At 32.2% G+C, this 26,632-nt stretch overlaps 4 protein-coding genes and 1 long non-coding RNA gene across 12 annotated transcripts; 4 read left to right on the forward strand and 1 right to left on the reverse strand.

The window, feature by feature from the left end:
• On the reverse strand, nt 1-22,675 carry LOC105254646 (atrial natriuretic peptide receptor 1). 2 transcript variants are annotated; one of them, XM_025409877.1, is made up of 19 exons: nt 12,957-13,035; nt 11,175-11,343; nt 8,150-8,315; nt 7,220-7,294; nt 6,394-6,673; nt 5,681-5,790; nt 5,384-5,572; nt 5,038-5,258; nt 4,518-4,757; nt 3,953-4,079; nt 3,682-3,890; nt 2,704-2,854; nt 2,394-2,553; nt 2,141-2,301; nt 1,898-2,064; nt 1,668-1,814; nt 1,394-1,586; nt 983-1,256; nt 1-834 (listed from the first exon to the last, which is right to left on the reverse strand). In XM_025409877.1, exons 1-19 carry the CDS (start codon nt 13,033-13,035, stop codon nt 551-553), a joined length of 3,402 nt encoding a protein of 1,133 aa, XP_025265662.1. In that variant the 3' UTR covers nt 1-550. The 2 variants fall into 2 exon arrangements, with proteins under 2 accessions (XP_025265662.1, XP_025265663.1); XM_025409878.1 differs by lacking the exons at nt 11,175-11,343; nt 12,957-13,035 and adding an exon at nt 22,608-22,675.
• On the forward strand, nt 4,622-8,151 carry LOC105254645. Of its 2 annotated transcripts, none has more exons than XR_003122958.1 (3): nt 4,622-4,764; nt 6,345-6,714; nt 7,941-8,151. It is a non-coding gene; the product is annotated as an uncharacterized LOC105254645 (long non-coding RNA). The 2 variants fall into 2 exon arrangements; XR_003122959.1 differs by lacking the exon at nt 4,622-4,764 and adding an exon at nt 5,386-5,563.
• Nucleotides 16,072-21,243, forward strand: LOC105254647 (calcium-independent phospholipase A2-gamma). 5 transcript variants are annotated; one of them, XM_011263454.3, is made up of 9 exons: nt 16,072-16,358; nt 17,744-18,197; nt 18,271-18,637; nt 18,766-18,978; nt 19,110-19,133; nt 19,250-19,458; nt 20,321-20,519; nt 20,610-20,810; nt 20,930-21,243. In XM_011263454.3, exons 1-9 carry the CDS (start codon nt 16,294-16,296, stop codon nt 21,181-21,183), a joined length of 1,986 nt encoding a protein of 661 aa, XP_011261756.2. In that variant the 5' UTR covers nt 16,072-16,293; the 3' UTR covers nt 21,184-21,243. The 5 variants fall into 5 exon arrangements, with proteins under 5 accessions (XP_011261756.2, XP_011261757.2, XP_011261760.2 ...); XM_011263458.3 differs by lacking the exon at nt 16,072-16,358 and adding an exon at nt 16,822-16,927; XM_011263456.3 differs by lacking the exon at nt 16,072-16,358 and adding an exon at nt 16,934-17,095.
• Nucleotides 22,676-23,799: 1,124 nt separating the features above from the next.
• LOC109610254 (60S ribosomal protein L29-1) lies at nt 23,800-24,905 on the forward strand. 2 transcript variants are annotated; one of them, XM_020028556.2, is made up of 4 exons: nt 23,800-23,897; nt 24,144-24,203; nt 24,378-24,442; nt 24,706-24,905. In XM_020028556.2, exons 2-4 carry the CDS (start codon nt 24,167-24,169, stop codon nt 24,823-24,825), a joined length of 222 nt encoding a protein of 73 aa, XP_019884115.1. In that variant the 5' UTR covers nt 23,800-23,897; nt 24,144-24,166; the 3' UTR covers nt 24,826-24,905. The 2 variants fall into 2 exon arrangements, with proteins under 2 accessions (XP_019884115.1, XP_019884116.1); XM_020028557.2 differs by having other exon boundaries at nt 23,821-23,912.
• Nucleotides 24,906-25,062: 157 nt separating this feature from the next.
• LOC105254648 (probable phosphomevalonate kinase) lies at nt 25,063-26,330 on the forward strand. Its single transcript, XM_011263460.3, has 4 exons — nt 25,063-25,348; nt 25,571-25,776; nt 25,867-26,016; nt 26,104-26,330. The coding sequence occupies exons 1-4, from the start codon at nt 25,215-25,217 to the stop codon at nt 26,226-26,228; spliced, it is 615 nt and encodes a 204-aa protein (XP_011261762.1). The 5' UTR covers nt 25,063-25,214; the 3' UTR covers nt 26,229-26,330.
• The last annotated feature ends 302 nt before the right edge of the window (nt 26,331-26,632 follow it).

Raw genomic sequence — 26,632 nt, forward strand, 5'->3', positions numbered from 1 at the left:
GCACAGGTATCGTTTAAACGTTTAAAATTAATCTGGTTAAATTATTATTTTTCTTACGTCTCTTTTACATTAAATTTTTTATATTTAAAGAAAAAAACTAAAGACTAGAGAGTAGCTATGTAGATTATTGTTAGACAATAAGCGGACTTAATTGTATGTATGTGCAATGTACTTGTATTTCAAGACAAAGCTAAATGAACAGTATCACATTTAGATAATACTAATTTAATACACATACCTGTCCACGCGAGAAGCCTATCATGTCTCTTTTATTTAAAATAAATAAGACGCTATTGATGTAAAAAAATTTCGAATAAAAATTTGGAATTGTAATAAGCCTAAAAACTGCTTTGTTACAATATTAGATCCAATTCACATTGAAAGATGTAGAGTTAAGTCCTTCTTATATACATCGAAGAAAAGCATACAACTTCTACTGTGGTTCTCTCTTATCGTAATTTTTGCTGACATCTTGATACCTCAAGTAACGTTTGAATTTTTTCAGATTACAATCTCTTTATAGGACTATGAAGGACTGAATATCGATCAGTTACAATTCTGTCAAGTTGATGAACGTGTTGTTGCTCGTTTTCGGGCCGTTCGTGTTGTTCGGTGGAAAGATTAATGGATTCAGATTATTCTCGGGTTGGCTACTGCTCAGCCTACGATATTTCGGCACGGCCAACCTGGAATCGGGCTCCGAACAACCTGTCAACCAGTAGGAGGTCACCCTACCCTTTCCCTTCAGCTCCACTTCCCCTCTGAGCTCGAGATCAAACGTCTTGAACTTGTCCAGGATATTTTTCGTCGCTTCGGAGACGTGTATCCTCAAAGCTGTGAGATACAAATTACAATTTTAAGTTTTACTTGAATATTATATGATTCTTCTTTTCATCATTATTTCCTTCAATTTTCAAAACTCTAAAATTTTATGAATATTTCTATTTTTATTATTAATTAATTTTTACTAATTTTATCTTACGAAGTCCAGAAGATTCCATTCGAGATGCCGTGTTTACGGTGTCACCGAAGAGACAATAGTGCGGCATCCTTTGACCCACCACCCCGGCGCAAACTGGACCGCTGTGAACACCGATCCGCACGCTTAATTGAGTGTTCTGTTTGTGCATTATAGTAAACGACCTCACGGCTTCTAATATGGCCAGAGCCATCAATCCAATTTCCCTCGCGTGTTCATCACCGTTTCTCTCTGGAAGACCGGACGCGACCATGTATGCATCTCCTATAGTTTCTACCTGCAAATTGTTTCACCATCTCTATTCCAAGGTTCTCTTAAGATATAAATATACTTGAAAGTAATTTTTTCTTCTCAAAAGAATAATCTTAAGGAATTTTTAAAAGAAAGAAATAATATATAAATGACTTTATCTACCTTGTAAACATCGTAGAATCCAATAATATTGTCGAAGGTACTGTACAAGTCATTTAAGAAGTCTACTACCTCCATAGGCATGCTTTGTGCGCACAGTGCCGTGAAACCGACGATGTCGCTGAAGTAGATGGTGACGCACTCAAATTGCTCCGGTTGGACTATCTCCCCGGCCATCAGCTGATCAGCAACCTGTCTAAAATTCTATTCTGTTACACAATCAAGCAAAAGGCCATCGCAACTTGTTCGGAAGAAGCTGACAAGAGTGTTCCATTACCTTGGAAGTACCTGATACAACAGTTCCTCGCTACGACGCTTCTCCAGACTTAACTGCTCGGTTTTCTCTTCGACAAGAGCCTCTAAATTGTTGGCATATTGTTCCATCCGCCGCAGCAGATCGTCCATTAAATTCTCGCAATATCCTCTGAAACGTAGACATGCATGATCTTTGTGATGTTTACAGGAGTTTCAATTGTAAAATTTTATGAGAGTTGGATTAAAATGTACTTCATGATTCCTCGTATTGTGCCGCGAATCGTGTGGAAGCTGGGTCGTTCGTCGGGGACCTCGTGCCAGCATCTCTCCATCAGCGACAGTATATCTGGTGGGCAGTCCTTTGGGGTGACTTCCGGCCTCAAAGGAGGATTCTCCGACGCCGATACCCTGCTCACGATCTTCGAAATAAATAATAAGAGAGATAAAATACGAGGAGATAAAATTAAGATTAAATAAGACGATGATAGGCTATACCTCTTGTGTCGTCATAAACGTCCTGGCTACCTCATAAGGACCGCCACGGACCACTATCTCTTCCAAGATAATCGCAAAGCTGTAAACATCGCCCTTCTGCGTCGCGGCGCTTCCGGGAGTCACCGTTAACGGTAATAATTCCGGAGCGATCCAAAGTAATTCTAACAAATGAAAATAAGACGACAGCGTTTCTTCTCAAGAAGCTATAAGGAACTGTATTTATCATATTATTTTTATTACAGACGTGACTCACTGGTGTAATAAGTCTCGTCCATAATCAAATCGGAGGGCGTGGTGAGAGTTTTAAGCCCAAAGTCTGAGATTTTCAGTACGAAGCGACCGTCAATCAGACAATTGCACGACCGTAACTTTCCGTGAGCTGAAACTTCGCTAGCATGAAGATAAGACATTCCCTGCAAGAAAGCAGGTTTTTTTTATATGTTTTCCATCAGCTCTCATATCTTAATCAATTAACTTCACGCGAAAAATGGATTATTGAGCATAGCATTGAAATATATTGGGGAATTTAATGAGAAACGCACGACCTCTACACCTGCCTCTACCTTGACGATATCGTGGATCAGAGACATTCGAAAATTCCAGTCCAATTTAATCGCCTCGTTTTCCAAAACATCCTTCAACGATCCTCGAGGACAATATTCCGTGAGAATCAAAACGGTCGGTGATGGCGAGCAAAGACAAGCTCCGATAAATCTGACAGATAGTTTATAATTAAGTATAATAAGTTGGCAGATTTAAAGTTGCATTAGGTGATATAATGCTGCTCTTATAAAAGAATCTCGCAAACAATTATTTGTTTTATTTAAAAAATAAGATATAAAGAAAGAGAATTCTTACTATTAGTCAAAAATATTGCATCCTCAAAAAATATAGAAAATGCAAATAAATGATAAGTATTTTATTTTGCTATACTTTATGAAAAGAAGTTATTTGGTTGAAAATTTGTTCTTCAACAAAATAATGATTCAAAACATGCCTCAAAATTATGTAGCAAACATAGAAATTACAAATTATATAGCAAACATAGAAAGAAAAAATTAATTGCAAAACATAATTCTTTCAATCATCAGATTTTAATTCAATCAAACTTGATAGAAGTGTCCAAAAAATGTCAGTTAGAAACAATTGAGAGAGAGTGTTTGCAAAGATGTGAAATCAAATATAATAATAACAGCTTTAAAACATATTGTCAGAAATCAAGATTAGATGCAACAGTATTAAAAACAAAGAGAAAGAGAGAGAGAGAGAGAGAGACTATTTTGAAAAATCAAGAATCTAATATGTCTGTTATTATTTGTTATAATTTTTAATTGTTACGATATTAAGACACAAAATTAGAGTAATAAAATATAATTTGGTGATAATTATATTTTTTTGTTCATTAAAGGTCTTTCTAAATAAATAATAAAGTTAATATACTTTCTAAATAAATAATAAATAAATAATAAACTTTCTAATAAATGATGCAATACTTTTGACCGTATATCGTATATTGATGTATATCGTTGAGAGATGAATACCTCACAGTGTTTTCCGACGTGACATCCCTGACTTGTTTAATTTCCCAGAGTAATTTCTTCGTGACGTCGACCACCTTCTTCTTCGTGATCTTCTTAATGGCCACCCTCTCGCCCTTGTATATCCCGATAGTGGTGAAGACTCTCGCGGGTGGCAAAGATTCACAACTGATCTGCGAGCCTCGACGTATCTTTTGGTCCAATCCAAAATTCTACAAATTCAAATTTATCGCTGTAGACTTTTCACGCACACATTTATGACTCATTTACTTACATTCGTATCCGACATTGCTTGGTGCAGGTTTATCTTTGACGAAAATTGTTTTCCAACCTCGAGAAGCAATTCCTCGGGTCTTACACGCCAAGTCATGTTATTCAAGTCGGCCGCCAGCCGTAAATGCCTGAGGAAAGAATCTTATCTTGTATTTCAATTAATATTTTTTCCATACATATATGTTCCATATATATATATATATATATATATATATATATATATATATATGGTATACATATATTGTTTCCTTTCTTCAAAAGGAAGTATTTTATTTTTATTATTATTAATTTTATATTAATAATTATTATGAATTAAAATAAAATGATAATAATTATTATAATTATCATTATTTTAATATTATTATATTATTATATTAATATAATTATTATTATATAATAATAATAATAATTATTATTATTATATATAATTATTATTATTATATTTTGTATAAATTATTATGTTATTAATTTTATTTTAATTTTATTTGTACTTTTTATTAATTTTGCAGATATATTTGTGCTAAATTTCCACCAAATTTAGAATATGGAAAACATATCTGGTCTACCTGTATAAAAGGCATGCGGCTGTGATCGTAGCGAGTAGAAACACGGCGAGTGCTATACTCGTATAAACTACAAAAGTGTAAGCTTCCGTCCTTGATGAGCAAGCCGGATCATTTCCTAAAAAGCCGCACTCTGGAATATCTGGCGGAGGTCCTTCCATTCCTCCCGGCCAATGGATTTTCTTACCGTACACAGAATTATATTCTCGACTTAATCCCAAATAATGAGCGACCACCTCGAACCTGTAAGGTATACGTCAGTTTCCTTTTCTTAATTTTTTTCATGATAATTTCTATAGTATTTTATTAGAACGTGTATGATAGTGCTTTAATTGATCGTTCCTTCCTGTTTTGAGGAACCTTTTTATAAGTTTCTACAATATCTTAATTTAATTTTAAACAAAAAATCTTAAGTATCTAAGCGCTCGAATCATAAAATCGCAACTTCCAATACATATTATTATTAATTTTATTCACGCAGGGATAAACCCGCGTTGAGCGGATTATCTGAATTTTCAATGACCTTCCGGTAATAGGATCTAAATCAAGAATGCTGTAATCTGCATCACGATCTCCATTGTCGTCTATCCTGACGTGGCCAGTAATGCCAATGAAGTCTCGATCCCACATTCTCCTTGTTATAGATATACCATCTCTGATATCGCCACCCTCGGCTAAGGTCTCGTTCAGCGCGATCCCTAACAAGTAAACACCGTCGTAAAAAGCCCCGACGAAGAAATTCACCTGTGGGAAAAGCGATGAATTCATTTCGCTTCGCAGATATTTGAGATTCTTATTTTGAAAAGATCACAATTTTTGAATTTATCACGACACAAGTGATCTATAAAGTATTATTACAACTGGCTCACTTCTTCGCCCTCCGAAAATGTGTAATTGTAATCCGACTGTGCTCGTTGCCTGACGCTATCGGCGAAGTCCTGAAATCGTGGACTGGTCGGCTGAAGAAGAGACACCCTTAATAAGGCTTCATAAGCCTTCCTGGCAGCGGCGTCATCCTCATCTCCGACCTCCCAGTCGTGATCACCCCAGTAAGAACCCTTAAAATTGTTTTGTTGCTTTAAAATCGATGAGAAAAGTGTCATCTCATTTTTTACTGTCATGTTTACGTATATCTTTTCTTGTCCCATTTCTTTCTAACATCTTACATGAAATATCTCAACGTCGAGGAAAGCCCATTCCCCTCTTGTCATTTCCAACTCGTGGGCGGCTAGCATAAATTTCCTTACCAGCGTTCCGCGGACGCTGAGTATCACGACTGTTTAGAAAATTATTATTAATATTAAACGTGATTTTTATTTCATAGAAAAACATAAAATGTCCTAGAATCCACTTGGATGTTATAAAACGACGGGGATTTATATTCATTTATTTATAATTATATATACAATTGTCATTTCACATAAAATGATACAAGGCATTTTTTTTCAAAAAATGCTTCCGATAAAATTGATGAGTTTCGAAGGGAAAAAAAGTTGATATTGAATTTTAAAGTCAAGGTAAATATTCACCCTTACTTACCCTTCACCATCTTAACATATGTTATCAAAAATCATCGGGGTTTAGTAAAAATGAATATTTACTTTCAATGTTTGATCTTATTCTTATAATTTTTCATTCCAAGAAATCGACTTATATAAAAAAATTAGGATGGTCTTATTTCTATTTAAAAAAAACTAGACATGATCTTGAAAAATGACTTTAATTAAAATTCAAGATTATTAACTTTCTTTTCTCTTAAAATTTTATCAATTTTATCTTAATATTTTGTAACACTTTTATACATCTTTTGTATATGTTTTAAAATTTCAGAAAAGACTATGAATTCGAACTTCAAGACATCTTGTGCGATTACACTTACTTCTGGCGTACATGCTCGCGTCGCGAAGGTAAAGATGATACGATTCGTCGTCGGAATTCCCGTCCAAATCCCTCACAAACTTCAAGAGCCCTTCCTTACGTAGACCATATTCCAGATTCTTTCCTACCGTCAATGAAAACAAGTCCGATCTGTCCAATATCAACGCAACATGAGACCATCCGAACTCTTTGAACACGCTAGAGAAGACGAGCCGCAATCGACACTGGCAGTACGACATTCTCGTTAAAGTGGGATACTTGCTTTTGTCTTTAAAAATCCCCTTCAAGAAAAAGATGAAACACACATCATGGGAAACGAAAGGTTCGTTCGTGAAAAAAAGATCGCTATGAGAAAAGTAATAATATCTAGATTAAGATTATTCCTTAAAATAAAACAGGACTCATGCCAATATAATTTATAATGATATGTCATAAGTGTAAATAATTGGGGAATTTTTTATAATAATAATTATCACAAGAAAAATGTGATACACGAAGAGAACACGCTGCCATAATTCCGAGTTTTTATGGGAAGAGGTAAAATTAAACACGAGTGCGTTTATTTCTTTCAAGCGAAAGTAATAATTTCCTGTAACCTTCGTTGTCGTAATTAGCGCATATCCAGTGAAAATATTAAGATGATGCCATATTAAAAAGGAAAAAGAGAGATAGACAGAGAGAGAGAGAGAGAAGAGAGAGAGAGAGAGAGAGACTGTCGAATAATAATACAACATCAACTATCATAAATGCTCAACATGCTGGCGATCTTACAATAATTAATGAAACCAAAAAAAATTCTATAAGGCGATTCTCTCGCAGCTCCTTACCGACGTTTCATTCTTCCACTTATGGATCCTTCCAAGGATACCAGATGTGACTGACAGTTCGCCCTCCGAGGGAGGCTTGGGGTTCGCAAGAAAGCGATAATTACGTTTCACATAATTTAATATTAACGTCGACAACACGGCGATTTATTTTAATTTCGAAGCATATGGCGCAAAATTAAAACGGAATATCAAGATGGAATGATGTCAAGTGAAATTAATTCAAAAATTCGACACTATAAAAATTAGAGTTGTACCGCGCGTAATAATATCCCTCTCTAATAATGATCTCCAAAAAATCATATTACAATTCTTTTTCTTCGAGAAAAAGAAAGAAAGAGAGAGATTAATATTACATTAATGAGGATATATATATATATACAGAGTGCCTACTTCCTGAAAAAATATGAAATTTTTAGGGATTTCTTTTGAACCGGAAGAATCAAGGAATTCTCTAATTCTAGAATTTTATTAAGATTCGAAACTTGAAAGAGAGAATGTTTTTTTGAGAATGTTTTTTAAAAAATTCTCTCTAATAAATTTTGCACTTACAAAATAAATGAATTATCATTTTAAAATATATTATAAATATATATCTTTTTTTTAATAATATATTCAATATATTAACAAAATATTTCAAACATTTAAAAAAAAGAGTTACAATAAAAGAATTATTTTAGAAAGTCGAGCTAAGAAATCTTTAAAATGTTTTCTTTATTTGCAGTTTCGAGCAAAAATATCTGGAGCATCGAGGAATTTTCACGGAACTCTTTTTACAAGATTTCAGTAGACATCTCGATATATATCCGTGATGCAAATAAAAGTTGACGGAAAGTTAATCGTGCGAACCGAGCGCGACGAAATGTACATAGAGGCAATAATCAGATGCAATATTTATGTGTGCGTATAATTGTGAGGGCAAATTCAACCTACTTGATCACCCATGCCCGTGATAATCGGACTGTTCCAATAAGCCGCGAGTCGTGCCACTGGTTCCAGGGCGAAGGCACAAGCCGGTCCGATGAACGCGATCGCGTTATCTTGGAAGTGCATGTCCGCTGCCAAACCAGGTGCTGTTGCTCCGCTGCACGATGGATAACTGCAGAGAATTTTATTTCTTTTAATTTTATTATTTTTATTTATTTACATTTATTTTTCGAGTTTGCGTCATGATTTGCTAGAACTAAACCTCAAGATGAGGGCTTATCATCAAAAACGCAATATAATATTAGGGTATAATATCAGGTATATAATATCAGGGTGTCTACTTCTTGGAAAACTATGGGGAACGTTTCAAGAGTTCTTTTGTATCTGAAAAGATCAAAGAATTCTCGCGGAATTTTTTAAAAAAGCCAAGTGAATTATATCTGAAAAATATATTATAAATATATATATCTATGTCTGCTTATATGTATATTCAAAATATTGAATGATAATATGCAGTGCATATTCCTTTTTTAATTTTTAATTACAAAATATGCACGTAAAAAAATTATTTTATGATAGCTATTCAATTTTTTTTCAGTAAATTTGTACTTGAAACTCAAGTAGCCCTGTGTTTTTCCTTTGTATAAGTAAAAAGTATTAGAAGAAAAAAATAATACAATAAAAAGAAACTTATTTTAGAAAGCTGCATAAAAAAATCTAGAAAATATTTTCTTTGCCTGGAACTTTGAATAAAAACACAGAGATTTTTTTTTGCAAAATTCGAGTAGACATTCTGAATATAAAAATGACACTGTATCGTGTATTATATAATTATTGCTATCGTGGGAGAAGCGTTTCGCATATATTAATATAGGAAAACATATCCTGTATACACGATTAATATCAATCTAATGTAAAGCCTCGTGATGGATCGCATGGTATATTAAGGCGCAAACATGTAAGCGCGATCGGATTACCCGAAAGGGTGGAAACGGCGAGAAAATGTGCGAAATGTTTGCGTTTTCCTCCCGCGCGTGCAGTTGCATGTGACGCACGTACGTGCGTCCTTGAGGTCCTGCGAAATTGCGAAATTTGCGTGTGTTTCCGCACGCTTTACGCGCAATTAGCGACGAATAGCGACGATAATCAACGCTGTGCATCGCGCTGTGAGATGCGTAGAGAGAGAGAGAGAGAAAGAGAGAGAGAGAGAGAGAGAGAGACGCATCGCGCGGATGCAAGAGCTCGAAATGACGGCTCGCATTAATTGTACCGAGATGAATGGCCAATGATTGGATTCCCGTCGATCTGTCCTAATGAAAATGTCGAAAACATTATACGCATTACCAAGAAAAGAGAAACATATCGCCCTCTCTGTTCCCATATTTTTCACGAATTATTTTATTATTTTTCATGACTTATTTATTGTTATATCATTTTATTATTTTATTATTATTTCGCATTTTAATTTTTAATTATTATTTTTTGTTTCAACGATTTTATTATTATTTTATTATTTTATTATTTTATGTCATTTTATTATTGTATTATTTTTTACGAATTATTTATTATTATTATTTTATCATTTTATTATCTTATTATTCTCATTTATTACTATTATTATTATTAATATTGTTATTATTATTATTATTACTATTATTGCTATTATTACTGTTAGTATTATTAATACTATTATTATTACTATTATTATTACTATTATTATTATTATTATTATTATTATTATTATTATTATTATTATTATTAATATTGCTATTCTTACTATTATTATTATGATTATTCTAATTTTTTATTTTTTGCGAATTATTTATTGACAATAGGATCGTTCAAACCGCGATGAAAGCGAGTTCGCATAATTCATTATCATCGTTGAATTTTTTTCATCGAGAATTGTCGATCGATTAGAAGAATTTTCATTTCATCATCGCGCGAAATTAAATGATATCGTGAAATTTGTATTCCTCTGTCATCATCGAAATAACACGCAGCAATCCCCAAAGCAACAGATGATATTGCGATATGTGTAACGCGGACGTAGGCGCGACGTTACATATAGAACTACTTCCACATATACGAGAGGAACACTTCATACATACGATGTATCGTGTATGTGTGTAGTAAAAAGTGAATGAGATCAATAATCAGGGATGTCATACATAAATGATTTCTCTTATAAATTATTCGCCGATTTCTCTCCTCGCTAAGTACCGTAGAATTTTTACAGCTGTACGAGACGAGAGTATCTTTCCGTGCAAATGCTCGTTCAATTGTGTCAATGTAATGACGCAAAAGAGATGCATAGCAGCAAAGTGAAATGATCCAAACGAGAAATTTATGGCCATTCGAGGAAATATCTCGATGCAAGAATCTATGTTTAACGACACTTTACATTTACTAAGTGTCACATATTTATTCGAGTTACTTTATGTTCGATTAAACGTCGTTTCAATATTTTTAAAACAAAAACTTAGTTTTCCCAGGATCTTCGATCTTTTTTCGCCTCCGATGTAAATGATAAAAAATAAAAAATCGAGGACCAAAATGACCGAAATGACGCATCATGAATGGTTCCTTAAAGAAAACAGGCGTTTTATTTTATTTTAACAATTACGAAGGAGCGAGTTCTTTTAATTCGAATTTTTAAGCGCGTTTTGTAATTCGAATATATTTTTCGTGACGATTGGATGCTGCATCAAAGTTGCCAGATCTCCGCCGCAAGCAACATGCAACACCTCGTGGAGGGGATAACGGGGATTTAGCGTAACGTACATGTGAGCTCAGAGAAGCGCTAAGCTGACACGTACGTTACGCTCACATCCTCGTTATCTCCTCCACAAGGTGTTGCATGTTGCTTGCGGCGGAGATCTGGCAGCTTTGTGCTGCATTTGTGTTAGATTGATTTCAACGGCCAGATTTTCAGCTGTTGTGGCCTCGCCACATTGATTAATTAATATAACGTGAAAATGATGAAGTAATCTTTTTTTTCCTGTTCGTAACAGTAGTTATTGTTATATACCTTCCCTGTACTTTGCGCAGCTGTACATTGTGAACGCTCAGGAAGTCGTTCACTTCCGCCAGAGCCAGATCGACCGCTGGACCACATCGCTCAAGATCAAACGGGCTGTCGAGATGGGATGCCATAAGGACGCCCACATTGTATACCCGTAGAGAATTTCCGTAATCCACTGTGTGCAGTCAGGAAGGATCAAAGGCGTGAATCCTTCGTATCCACACGTTGACAAATATTTGAATAGTTAATTAAAAATAATATTTAAACGTTAAACGGAATTTCAAATTAAATGCAAAGCGGGATAATCAACATAAATATTAGGGTTCACGAGATACTAAGACTTGATGTTGCTTTGTGTTGTTTCGAAGTTTGAGGGACAAGATCAAAACAAGATCTTTTAATTAGTCGAGACGATATTAAAATTAAGAATTTCAATATTATTAATTTTAAAAAAATGCAAATGCCTTTTCGTAACGACATTGAATACATACAATGCTTTAGAAAGTAAACAAATGACATAATAATAACTATTTTAAATTATATTACACAAAGATTATGTTAAATATTATTTTAAACAATCTTTCAGTATTAGATAAAAGTTATTAATAAAATCAAAACAATACAAAACGAGATTGTTGCTATAAAAATTCACTCAAGATCAAGACACAAGATTTCGAAAATTTTCAATAATGATACAATTTTTTTACGAATATTGTCTTGAGTCTTGTGCAATTCTAATAAATAGTTATTATTCATATATTTAAGAAATATTTTTAAACTTTTGTGGTTCATTTCAAAAGCTGTTAAAGCATTAAGATGTATGTGAGAAATGTTAAATATTCTGAGAAATAAAATATCGAAAAAAATTTTTAAATGTAGTTGAATAAACTACAGTCGAATGAGATATAAAGTAATGATATAAAGTAAAATTTAATGACTGCAATCGTTGGCAATAATTTTAAAACTCGGATTTTTTTGCTCGAATTTAAACGAATTTGTCAGCACGTTAATTATGCACGATTATGCTTAAGCGAGCGAGAGATATGTCAATGACGTGTCGCTATTATTCGTTGAAGAAATCGCATTCGTTTTATTCTCACGCGCGATTACACAGGACATCGAAAGGGAAAGAGGACGTTGAATACTGAATTAGATGCCATGCATATCCAATGAACTTGTTCATCATCAAAATGAAAAAAAGATTCAAAAAGGGAAATCAATCAATCAATCAATCGATATGAAGATCAAACAAAATACGCTTGATAATCGCATTTATTGAATGACAAAAATAAAGTTGAATGACAAAAATAAAATTGATATCAAAAATTAAATATATCAAAATTATTTTCGTTATTTATATTAAATATATTATGCGTTTTAATAAATTTTTAATCCATTATAAAATGTGTCTCTTATATGAATATATTATTTTAAAAAATCTTTCATGTATACTTTTATTTAAATAATAGAAAATAACAAATAATTTGTTTATAGACTCAAAAACGCAGGCATATTTAAATAATTTTCTTTAAGAGAATTATTCGATATTCTTGTATACGCCAATTATATTGTATAATATATTAAAAACGATTATATAATTATACAATAAATTATACGAAATTAACAAAAAAAATTTCGATGAAAAATACAAAAATATTTAAATAAAACACACATATGAGATTCTTGATGTCAAATAAAATTAAGATTGCGAATTTTTTTCTGAGACACTCGTGTGCATATTCTCACAATATTTTGATGAAATGTTTCGCGAATAAACAAACATCTTACCACGCGACACATTCACGAGCCACGACACTTGCGAGGCAACGAGAATCGACAGCACGAGCGATCTCGTTTTCGCGAACATAACGGCAAAAGGATCCTGGAAAGAAAAATCTACAGGTGGTATGCGACGAGGATCGCGTTAAAATAAAAAAAAAGAAAAACGGACGAGGCACGCACACATACGCACACGCACCGCTGAGCCACGTCTAAAGTTTCGCGGGGAAGGATTCACCCTTATATAGGGGTTGACAGGGGAGTCTCACGGAGTTGTGGCAACGCGCAATCCAACGCGCTCTCTCCGGAAATACACGATACAAAAAAAAAAGAAAAATACCGCATACATTATATGCATCTCGTCCGTATTCTTTTTAAATTCAAATTTCATCAGTTAATAAAATTTTCAAATTTCTTCCATAATTTATTATATTCTTAAGTTCGTGAAAAAAATTTTTTAAGAGTCTATAATTTATTTTTATTTATTTTAATAAATATAAAAATATAATATAATTTATATTTTTTTATAAATTTAAATTCGTATTTATTTCGAAATTTATAGCGAGGACTAAATAAATTTATTTAGATCCTTTTCTCGGCGATGCTTTTCGTGTCCTCGCGAGATAAATGAAGATCGAAATCACTTTTCGATTAAAAGCGAAATTTCGTTATTCGATATCACGCGAAAGAGAGGATCAATGTGCCAATTGTCGCGAATAAATACGCAGAATCTGAGCACAGCTTGCATTTCGATCTCCGATAGTTGACATATCGTATGTACGTAAGTGACATATAGGGTGTCTCGGGAATCATTTTTCCTTTATTGATTTTTCGAGCCGATTTTTCTTCAGTGAAATCGGATACAATTCGCATAATATAAGGGACGAGGAGATTCTCTGTACATATACGTAATACGTATGCTTAAAAAAATCAAAGATATACAAACCTGCATCGAAATGAGAGGAGTCTGGGCGAACCTTTCAACAGAATGAAGTGCATTATAGCGTGCCAAGTTAAATCCTTGGGGGATTTTTAGGATATATAGTGATGATCCTGGATATAGCGAGATTGTACAGCACATGCAACGATGAAAGTAATGTAATCGGATTGATTTAAGGATGCCTCGTTACTTTGTACATTGACACTCGTTATCGAAAAAAAATTCAAACTAAATGTAATTGCTAATTATAAGATAAAAATATATTAAAAATATAAAAAAAATATAATAAAAATATAAGATTACATTTTTGACACAAAGTGTGATATATATATTTTTTAACTCAATAGTCGTATTATTTTTTATATAATCTAGGTATAAACTGCGCATTTATTTTATCTTAAGAGCATTTTTTTTAAGTCCTGAAAATTTTTGATAATTGATTGCATTATGCATTTCTTGCTTGCTGTATTATTCATGATTTATTAATTGGCAATACACATATTTTTATTTAATAATAAAATCATAAATAATTATATTATCATAAATGAAATTATATAATTTTTTTATTATCACAAATAAAAATATACGCATGTACATAAGTGATTATTAATTGTTACATATAAACATTGACAGAGTTATTGCAGAATCGTTTGAGAAGCGTGCCTCCGCGATCGACCAATGAGCGACAAGGTCGCGCAGGCGCGACCAATCGTTGTTTATCGAACTTGACTTATAGCGAGTCGCGTGACATATGTCATCATATTTCCGCGCGGGCTTCTGAGACTGCGTCTGCTCGCTTGCAAAATAATAACTTATAAATATTTGATGATATCTGAAGCGAATAGAGATGACTTTATCGAAGGAAATAAAGCGTGATAAACAATGGTATTTATAATTGCGATCAATATTTCATGAGAAATATTAGATATATATATTTGTTGTTTGAAAAATACGCAACACGCAATTAATATATTTCGGTACATAACCCTTTCTACGAACTTCTGTTTTGGCAGTTATTCAATTAGACGTAATTATTATCATGACAGTAATTATTATTTCTTAAGCATCGTATTTTCTATATAAAAAATAAGGAAATACGCGTATTTATTTGTAAAACGTTTTCTATTATTAAATCAGAAGAAATAAGAGAAAATATTATAATAAATATTATAATATCATTTTTCCAATATCTATATTTTTAACTTTATATTCGTAAATTCATGATATTTTCATATTAAAAATTAATAATATAAATTAATAATATAAATTAATAATATAAATAAAAAATTAATAACATTTCGAAACAAAAATATATAATTATTATATACAATATAACATCATTGAATTATTTGATTTGAAATGGTAAAACAAATTCACAAGTTAAAGGAATTTTTTCCAGATTATTCAAGACTTTTTTTCATTAAAAAATACAAAATATAAAAATTTAACCATATATCAGTTTATATATATATATATATATATATATATATATATATATTTATATTTTACATTTAATTTTTTTACATTTAATTAAATTGCAGATCAGTTAATTAATTAGATGAAATGTTTTTTAGTTTGAAGAGAAAATCTATGAACATGATCTCTTACACACATTGTTTGCGAGAATTTAATTCTCTGGCTAATAATAAAAATAATAATAAAATAAAAAAATAAAAAAAATAATAATAAAATAAAATAAGAAAACAATAATAATAATAATGAGAAAATAAAATAAGAAAATAATAATAATAATAATAATAACTGTCATATATCTTATATATTAATAATAATATGCTATCGAAATGATGATTGCAATTTACGAACGCACGTGATAGGAAACGCGCGTGTTTCGATAATGTTTACATGTTTACATTTCGCGTTACGAAGAACCAAACGGCATAAATAAACAAACGTAAGCATATCGCGAGAATGATATTACTCGTCTCCTAATGAATCTCTACAGCCTATATTTATTGGCATCGCTTCTTCTGTGCCTCTCCTCGTCTCCTCTCTTCTTCCCTTCCACCTTCTTTCCTTTTATGAAACGTGTGGAACTATGTCTCTGTATCTCCGGTTGGCTCGACGGTATCGTACGATGTTATTTTGCGAGAAAGCCAGCCAGCCAGCCACGTGTCGGGATGTGACGCATCGTATATGTTACTTTTGTATATAAGAATCGAGGCGTTTCAGGGCTTGCTTTAGTATCAACGATCGTTCGAGAACGTACGGTCGGTTCTCTCTGAACTCACACCAGTCTTGTCTCGATTACGTTAACGTCAAGTCGCACTCGATTCGACGAATCGAGAACTTGATTTTTGGAAAGTTGAAAGAGACCAGGAGTTGATCTTCGAGGTTGATCTTATTTGATTTATTTCTGCGAGAAAAATACAGAAGAAGATATTTTTTATGAGCTTTGCGATGTCTTTCAGCAGATATACGACTCATCGTCGAAAGTGTATTTTGTTAACTAGGTGAGTGAGTTAATTGACTCTCTTATTGTGTGTCTTTGGATTCGTAAGAAATTAAAGAGTATATAAATTAATAGCGCGTAGAGACAACAAAACATTATTTATGAAATCAATATGAAAGCGATGAGAAAGTTTTGGGACAAACGTATCGGATTTCCAATTAAATAAATCGGTCAATGAAACAATTATGCGATTAATCAGATCTTCCAAGGACAATTTAAATCACCTCAAGTCTCGCACATGCTATAGTAAACACTAAACTATTTTTCGCGTGTGTCATCGCGTAAAACCAATTGCAATTGCGTAATTTTGCTAATGAGACTATCGCGGAAATGCTATTATTATCGACTGTAAATACCATTAGTACGAGAATTGTTTACATCATTATCATATATTGATGTTATCAAAATATTGGACAGAATAATTGAATTAACATTATAATCTGCTGTAAAATCGTACAAATGCACATAAAATGCACGCGATTTAAACGTCAAATTCAGTCAAATCAGTGAGAAGAAGCGACATCACGTTCGACGCCTCACCTCATCGATCAGCTGATATTGACAGATCAGGTTAGATTGACAAGTATAGAAAATATGGCATCGTTTTAAGCAGTAACGCATAATTATTTGCGTATATTTTCTTTTTTCTCGTTGTAATATTCGGAATATAAGTCATCTATCTGTCTCGTTATAATAAAAATGTACTTGAAATAATTGCGAGGAAAATGGAAATACGAGGTATAACAGATGTGTCCACTATTCTTGATTTTTCTAGAATAGAGGTTAGGTTAACTTTTGATTTTAATTTTTTTGCTTTTAGAAATATGTAGGACTATTTATAGAAATTTATGATAAGAGGCTACTTATCATCCTCGAGTTATTCCAAATACGATTAACGTTAAATATAAATCAATATAAATTGATATACTAGTTATATTGCTATAATAAATATATATTGATGTTTTTGTCTTTTATAGTTAATACTATTTTTTTATAAAAGAGAAAATTTTAAATTTTTGTTTATTCTGTAAAAATAAAATTGAGTATTAAAAATATAAAGATAAGATCAATACCAATGTAATTGTGTATGTTTACGTCAAAACTGTGAGAAATGAATTTTTTTATTATTTATATTAATATTCGTTATATATTCAGTATAAATTAATATATTAATTATATTGCAACAATAAATATTTATGCTTTTATCTTTATTTTATGGTTAATATTTTTTTTGAATGAAAGAATTTAATTTTGTTTATATTCTACAAATATAATAAATAGAATAGAATATAAAGATAAGATCAATATATATATGTTTTGTATCTGTTTATGTCCAACGAGAAATTATAAAAAATGAATTGTGAAAAAGCTTTTTATTAATTACAGACAACTTACGGATAGCGCAACTGGTAAAGATGCCAGTGGAAATGTAACAAATATCACGAATAAACTTTTATCCTCCATAAACGATATAAAAAAAGTCAAAATGTCAATGCCGAATCAGTGGAAGCTCTTGTCACAATTAAAGGATTATTTGAATAAAAACTATGATAAAAATCAAATTAATCTCTCCAAGGATTGGTTGGATACCTTGCAGAAATTAACTTACTCACAGCTCGAAACAATACGAAAATTATCATCAGACTCTATTAAAACTATTAAAACTGATGCAAGCAAGACCTCAGATACAAAACATAAGACCTCAGATACAAAACATAAGACCTCAGATATAAAAGATAAAGAAAACAATGATTCAGAGAATATAAAATTAACATTCATGTCTGATCAAACAGAATCTCTTGTAAATAATTCTACAAAGATACAACCAAAAACGCAGCAGGTAATTATATATAAACTAAATCAAATAAAAAGTATCGATCTATTTTATATAAAAAATTAATTTTTATTCTTAGCAAACTTGTGAACAAAGCATGCCTGATAATAAAATAGAATCAAAAGAAACCTTTACGGTGCCACAAATTCTCTCTACATTGTTTTTGAAGTTATCCCCCAAAAGTACACAAATAAAAACTACCAAACTAACTATACCAAAGTGGAAAGTTCATAGCACTATTCCAAAGCATAGTATTGTCTCTCGCACGCGTCACGTCTTGAACAGTATCGTATCAGCCGAGTCAAATGCTTCAAAGTGGCGCAGAATCGAGGATTTATTGATGCACATCGATCAGTATCCGGAGGCGAGACATTACGCTATCAAAGAGGGTGCTATTAAGATTTTACTGCGAATTCGTCAGAAGACGAAGGATGAACAAATTCATGGTATGTAAGCAGAAAGTTCAGTTACAGTTATTTTACAGTTTGTTATTATTGATGGCTATTCATAGCAATATTTCAAAACGTAGTATTGTATAGTACACATCTTGAACAGTTCAAAATGATTTTTGTAGCATCTATTAGAGAGGCGTTGGCTGTAATGGGTTATATTGATCCTCCACCTGGTCGAGGCATCAGAATCTTGTCGATCGACGGCGGTGGGATTCGCGGAGTACTGGTTATAGAGATGTTGAAGAAATTGGAAGAGCTCACAGGAAAAAAGACATATGAAATGTTTGATTACATATGTGGCGTCAGTACAGGCGCCATTCTTACTTCTGTTTTGGGTAATTAGAAATTTTCTTAAGCATTTGACTAATTTCTTAAGCATTAAATATAGATAATACATATCAAAACTATTAACTTTTTCTTTATATGTGTATATCCAAACTAACATATATGTCATCTGTACATGCAGTATTACCAAAGGATGCTTTGGAAGGTAAACTTTTGATTGGTTTACAGCATGTACTGCCTGCAATTTAGTTCACTATAAAATGGAAAGTTTCATGAAATTACTGTTTATCACGAAATTTATTCTTTCACTTCTTATTGCAGCGGGACACAAGAGAAAATCATTGGACGAAGTTTCGGGATTATACAAAGAGCTGAGCACCAGAGTGTTCACACAGAGTGCTATAAAAGGCACAAGCAGTTTAGTTTGGAGTCATGCTTATTATGACACTGCACTATGGGAACAATTATTAGAGGAGCATATTGGCGATAAAATTCTTATTAAAACCACGCGAGATCCAAAAGCACCAAAGGTATGTTTAGTATAACATTGACAGGGTGTTTATCTCTGGAAAAATGGAAAACCTGAGGAATTCTCAGGAATTTTTTTTGTAAAAAATCTGTGGAAAAATAATGGAATTCTCATGGAATTTATTGGAATTCAGAAAATTTTTTTTTAAATTCTCTTTGATATTTTTACTTTCTATTGTAAATAATTGGCAAAGGCCACACACAAGTGAATTATATATTAACATGTATTAAAATATATTAAAAATGTGTTAAAATATATTAAAAATATATTAAAATATATTATAAATTATATTAAAATTTCAAATTTAAAATATATTAAAAATGTATTAAAAATATATTATATATTTAAAATATATACATCCATTTCTAATATTTATCGATCTTAACTATTTTTAACAAAATATTGAATATGCAGTATATATCCTTTATTATCATTTTTAATGATAAATAAATAAGAATGTTATACAATGATGACAAATAAAAAATTTTTATCTTACAAAAATTATTCATTTTTATTTAATATATTATAGATCTAATGCAAATGAAACTTAAGAGACCTTATTATTATTTAATTTAAGAGACTTTGTTTCTTTAAATATAAAAAATATTAAAAAACACCTAATAAAAAATTTACTTGAGAGAGTTAAAAAAATCAAAACATTTAAAATATTTTCTTTAGCTGAAATATTCTGTACAAATATATCTGAAAGGTCAGGAGATTGCAAGATTTGAATAGATACTAGTTGAACAAAAAAAACTCTTTGAATGGAATGTATAAATGTATGAGCCATATGTGGATAATTTAAATGTAAAAGACCTTTTTTTTTGTTTTTAGTTCTCAAAAGACCGAGCTTGAATTTTTAGTTTTCAGCAATATCCGCCGTGGTGAATCGCGGGAACGTCATGGCTTATGTATTTAGAAATTACACGTTACCGCACGGAGTGGAAAGTCAGTACATGGGATCTCATAAATATAAGTTATGGGAAGCCGTAAGAGCGTCAGCTGCTGCACCGAGTTACTTCGAGGAATTTAAATACGGCGAACATCTTCATCAGGATGGCGGTACGCTGCGCAATTCGATGCAAGATTGCGTTCAATAAGATTTTCAAAGCATTATCGAAAATGATTGTAAAATAAAAATATCATTTGCAGGCATTCTAGTGAATAATCCATGCGCCGTGGCGATTCACGAAGCCAAACAGCTATGGCCAAATAATCCAATTCAGTGTGTTATATCATTCGGGACCGGTCGAATCCCACATCATATTCATGAGAATGAATCTATGGTGGTCGAGCTTTCGAGCTGGAGAGAAAAATTCTACAAAATTTTGGACAGCGCCACTGATACAGAAGGTAGCTTTAATAACAATATAAATATATAAACGATTGTTGGCTCACAAATTATTTTGAGAAACAAAAAAAATTGAAAAAAATATACAATGTTAAACTTGATCCTAATATCGATTTTTCAGCTGTGCATACGATGCTGAATGACCTATTACCTGATCATATCTACTTTAGATTTAATCCCTACTTGACGGAAATGCTATCAATGGTGGAAATTCGACCTGAAAAGATCAGTCAAATGGAACAGGATGCAAGAATGTACATTCGTCGAAACGAAGAGAAATTCCAAAAGGCTGCTACCGCTTTGCTGGAAAAACGACGAATCCAGCAGAAAATTGTTGATTACATTACACTACAAAAACAATTATTGGCTCCATGAAAAGGAACATATTTCATATATTGATGTGCATTTCACAATACAATCTGCAAATATCATGGATATTTATAGTACAAACTTCTTATCTCTTACATGCCAATTGGAAACTTTTTAATTAATGCTCTTTGCTTTAAATAGTGCAATAGATAATAGTATAATAGGTGTATATTTTATAGTATTCTAATGTGTAGCTTCTTGCTTGTAATATCTTTTTTCGTAACTTCTTACAAGATTTTTGTTTAAAATAATTAGTAAGATAGTATTCTACAAATGAGAGAAACTTATCTGAAATCTTTATACAAAATTATTAGTATAGGTATTTGACTGTGATACATTTTGTGATGCTTGAATTAAAATACAATTAAAATTAAACTTACAATTAAATTCAATATAATTTGACATTTAGTGTAACTTGATATTTTGTTATATGTTTTGCAGTAAAGATGTAAGCTCCTCAATATCATAGAAACAAAATGATTTCTTATCGAAAATATTTCGATCAATTTATTAGAAAGTAATAAGATTAAGTATTCTATGTTTCATATGCATTCTCCTTTATTGTAAATATTGTACTAGCATTGTAAATGTGTGTACTAGCAAATCTTTTCAATAAAAATAAATAAAAATAAATAATATCAAATGCGAAATATTAAAAAAAATTGTGAGCTGCTTATTTTAAATATTATTTTAAAAATATATAATTTTCTACTATATATATAACAAACAATTTTTTTTAATAATATAAAAATTAAATTCTTTCTAATAATATCTACTCAATAATCTTTCTAATTAATATCTATTTATCTTATTTTTTAGTACGCAATTTTATCTTCAAAATGTAAACGAAAGGAGAAAAGGATGTTTGGTGCTGATATCACAAGTTGCGAAAGATCTGAGCGTCGAATGCTTATTGGTTAGGCTATTGAAAATAAAGTCCTCTGATTGGTCAATTGTGCTAGATACCTTAAGGTGCAATTTCATTGACGCTAGAAATCAGCGGCAAATTAAAATCACTAGACTTTCTCTAGATATGGCGTCAATAAAATAAAGTTCAAACAGTTTCAACTTTTTCAGTGTGTAAAGCGGTCTTTTCATTGACGCTACTTTTTAGCGTCAATGAAATTGCACCTTAAAGGTGCGGCCTCATTGACGCTAAAAAGTAAAAAGTAGCGTCAATGAGGCCGCACCTTAACAGTTGGCAGCCCTACGAGATAGGCTGTGCAGCACTGCGCGTATATAAAATAAATTTGAAATCGCTTCTAGCCTAACCATCTTCACGCGATCGACTTTATTTGAATTGCACGGCATCGCATCGAATTATGATGCGGCGCCGATTTGTTCGAACGTAATTCGGGACATCGCGATGCTGTATAAGCGTCGAATGAGCACGAATTGTCACGCAAATATGATAAATCACATCTACTCACCGTTCACCGGCTGTTCCACAGGCCGCTCCACTCGCTCGCCTCGGGACGTCCCATTCCGATCTTGATGCACACGATATCATCAACGCGAACGCGCGACACTTTATTCGGCACTCCCGATATTCGCTCGCATCCGATAATCATCATCAAGGACGCAAATAACGCGACGCGACTTCGCTCCATCTTCGCGATCGCGCTATCACTGAACTGTGAAAAATAGCTGTCGCGCACTTTCATCGACATATTATGAAAGTCGCGCGATCATCCTTGGACACTTTCGACGCTCTTTCACTCGCGATATTCGTTTAAAAACGGTTAAAAGACGCGAAAAATGCGGACGTACGACGATCCGTGTAACTGCGTATGACTCCGATTCACGTATGACGCGTATGACGTAGCAGTCACGCGCCAACATGGCGGCCGAACCAGTGCGCATTCGTTTCTGCGTACTGGTTCGGCCGCCATGTTGGCGCGTGACTGCTACGTCATACGCGTCATAGTACGTCATACGCGTCATACGTGAATCGGAGTCATACGCAGTTACACGGATCGTTGTACGTCCGCATTTTTCGCGTCTTTTAACCGTTTTTAAACGAATATCGCGAGTGAAAGAGCGTCGAAAGTGTCCAAGGATGATCGCGCGACTTTCATAATATGTTGATGAAAGTGCGCGACAGCTATTTTTCACAGTTCAGTGATAGCACGATCGCGAAGATGGAGCGAAGTCGCGTCGCGTTATTTGCGCCCTTGATGATGATTATCGGATGCGAGCGAATATCGGGAGTGCCGAATAAAGTGTCGCGCGTTCGCGTTGATGATATCGTGTGCATCAAGATCGGAATGGGACGTCCCGAGGCGAGCGAGTGGAGCGGCCTGTGGAACAGCCGGTGAACGGTGAGTAGATGTGATTTATCATATTTGCGTGACAATTCGTGCTCATTCGACGCTTATACAGCATCGCGATGTCCCGAATTACGTTCGTACAAATCGGCGCCGCATCATAATTCGATGCGATGCCGTGCAATTCAAATAAAGTCGATCGCGTGAAGATGGTTAGGCTAGAAGCGATTTCAAATTTTATATACGCGCAGTGCTGCACAGCCTATCTCGTAGAGCTGCCAACTGTTAAGGTGCAATTTCATTGACGCTAAAAAGTAGCGTCAATGAAAAGGCCGCTTTAGGCACCGGCCGATATGACTGGCTGTGTGCAAATGAATCTTTCCCTCTGGAGTATCACTAGTCACAACACATGGTTGATGCCCACTCTTCCCGCTTCCGTTTCTGAAAGCTTATGTACGATTTTTCAAGGTTTTATAATTTTTAATCCAAATATCCATTCAATCCGCTCAAATAAAGACACGTTTAAAGAATTGCGATTTTTCTATCGATTTTAATATTAATTAATTATTACATTTTCTCATAATTAACACGTATAAAATATCTGCAAAAATGATTGTTTCTTTTACTGAGTTTACTTAACCTCATCAGTTGATTTATGCCATAGTGTAATTTTTCTGAAATAATCGATTATCATTACAGATAGAAGCAAATAAATCAAGAAAATGGCCAAGTCGAAGAATCACACAAATCATAATCAGAGTAAGTATACAATTTCATGATTAATTGTAAAAGTTATGTTTCTAAAATATTGAAGTATCCTAACCAAGATGTGTATAATTTTTTAACATTTTTGAAATGATATTAAGTGCAATAAAATATAATATAATATATCTCACAAATTTTTGCCGATTGTTGATTTTTGTTTCTTTGTAGATCGTAAAGCTCATCGTAATGGCATCAAGAAGCCTAAAAGGTACAGACACGAATCCACGCTTGGTGTAAGTTTTATATCAAAATGTTCTATTATGTCTTTATATATTTAAATATTTTATGTTTCCTACAATACTTAATCAAATCAAAATTATCTAAAATATGCAAAATATTACTTAGTAAAAAATACAGATGTTGGTATTTAATGTAACTTATTATGATATTTATTTTTAAAAATTAAATTTCATATTTATTTTAAAATTACATCTAATCTTCATGTCATTTATTTATTTTAAAATTAAATCTTATTTTTTATGTTTATATTTTTTAGATGGACTTGAAGTTTCTGAGGAATCAGCGCTTTGCCAAGAAGCATAATCTTAAACCAAAGGCTCAGTTAAAGAGGGCAGAGCAGCGCAAAGCTCTTCGTGAAGCTAAGAATAAGAAATAAATTTGTAAACTATAATGTGATTTTATTAAAATACATTTAAAAAAAACATCTCTTTTACTCCCTACATTTCTGTATCTTTAGTTTTATATCTTTATACAATTCATTCTAAATAAAATTTACGTATATATATATAGAGTAACTTTGAAACGTAAATTTTGTAGATATAAACCCTAATAATACACATCGAAAAGTTGTCCAAAGACCATCAAGAGGATATAAAATAGCCTTTCGCTGTCCTCTAGATATTCTATGGACATCTTTTGAACATGTGTGTTGTTAGGAAAATAAGAATGACTTGAAATCGCGGATCTTATACATTATTCATCGTTTTGTACATACTTTCTGTGGTCTTAGTACCTTCATAAAATTTACAGTTATATCGAATCAATATGGCCGCAAAACAGATTGCAGTAGATCCCACGAAATTAAAAATAAATAATTCGACGAGGCCGGAGAGGATTCTATTGTTTAGCGGCAAGAGGAAGTCTGGAAAGGATTACATCACCGATAATTTGCATCAAAGGTGTTATCTACAGTACATCTATAGTATTTTTTACTAAATAATAGTACACTATACAATAAAAATTGTATATAAAGTAATATATATTTTTTTAAATAAAATCACATACACATATTAAAAAAATTTTTTTTATATTAGAAATATATTTTTTTAGCTTTTATTTAGAATTGTTTGTTTTCACAATAAAAATAGAAATATCTTGAATAAAATCTATATTAATTTCAGGATTGGCTCGCAAAGGAGTATAATTATACGATTATCAGGACCCATAAAAACACACTGGGCGAAATCTTTGAATCTTGATATCAACCAATTACTGGCAGATGGAGAGTACAAGGAAAAATATCGACTTGAGATGGTTAAATGGGGAGAGAATATGCGAAGGAAAGATTATGGCTACTTTTGTCGTGCTGCTATTGATATGTATGATGGTACAGTGAGCTCTTTATTATATTAGGATATACATGAAAGATTTAATTTTTTTACAAAACAATGCATCTAAATAAACATTTTTTCCACAGCATGGAATAAGTCAGTGTGGATAATAAGCGATGTCAGGAGAAAAACTGACATCAAGTGGTTTATAGAAAATTTTGGAGATTTATGTAAAAATATACATATAGTTTGCTCTGAAGAAGTTAGACAGAAACGTGGCTGGATCTTTACAACAGGTAAGGAAACAAAAAATCACAATATAATAATTTCAATGACTCATATCCTTGAAAATAAATTACTAATCATATCAATTATAATTATAGGTATAGATGATTCAGAAACAGAATGTGATTTAGACGACGTGAATAATTGGGATTTATTGTTGGAGAACAATAACAATAGCGATATAGAAGCTATACTGCAACAGTTATTAGGACTAGTTAGTTAGCAGGAACTTTTTTATTCTGTTAAATGCACAATAAACAATGTTTTATTACTTTGTTTCCTTGAGTGATGAAATTTTTATAAGATTATTATTAATAGTCTAATAATAATTATAGATTATTCAGAAACACAGGGTATGATTCATATATATAAATTGTAAATAATCTTAAAAATTGTTAAGCAAAAATTGATTGTTATCATTCATTCGATAAGAGACTGCAAGTCATTGCAATATTAAAATTATTTTTTTTTTAAATTCAAATAAATATGTTGACCGTTTTCTGGCATTTTTTGAAACTACTCAACCTATCACGAAACACATCATCCTATGCTTATTCTTAGCTTTTTGCAGGCTTGCAAAGATCAGAAAAAAAGATAAAAAAAACAAATAAAGCTAAAAATAACAAA

The sequence above is a fragment of the Camponotus floridanus genome, unplaced genomic scaffold (assembly GCF_003227725.1).
Source record: "Camponotus floridanus strain SB8 unplaced genomic scaffold, Cflo_v7.5 scaffold29, whole genome shotgun sequence".
In the NCBI taxonomy this organism is placed as follows: Eukaryota; Metazoa; Arthropoda; class Insecta; order Hymenoptera; family Formicidae; genus Camponotus; species Camponotus floridanus.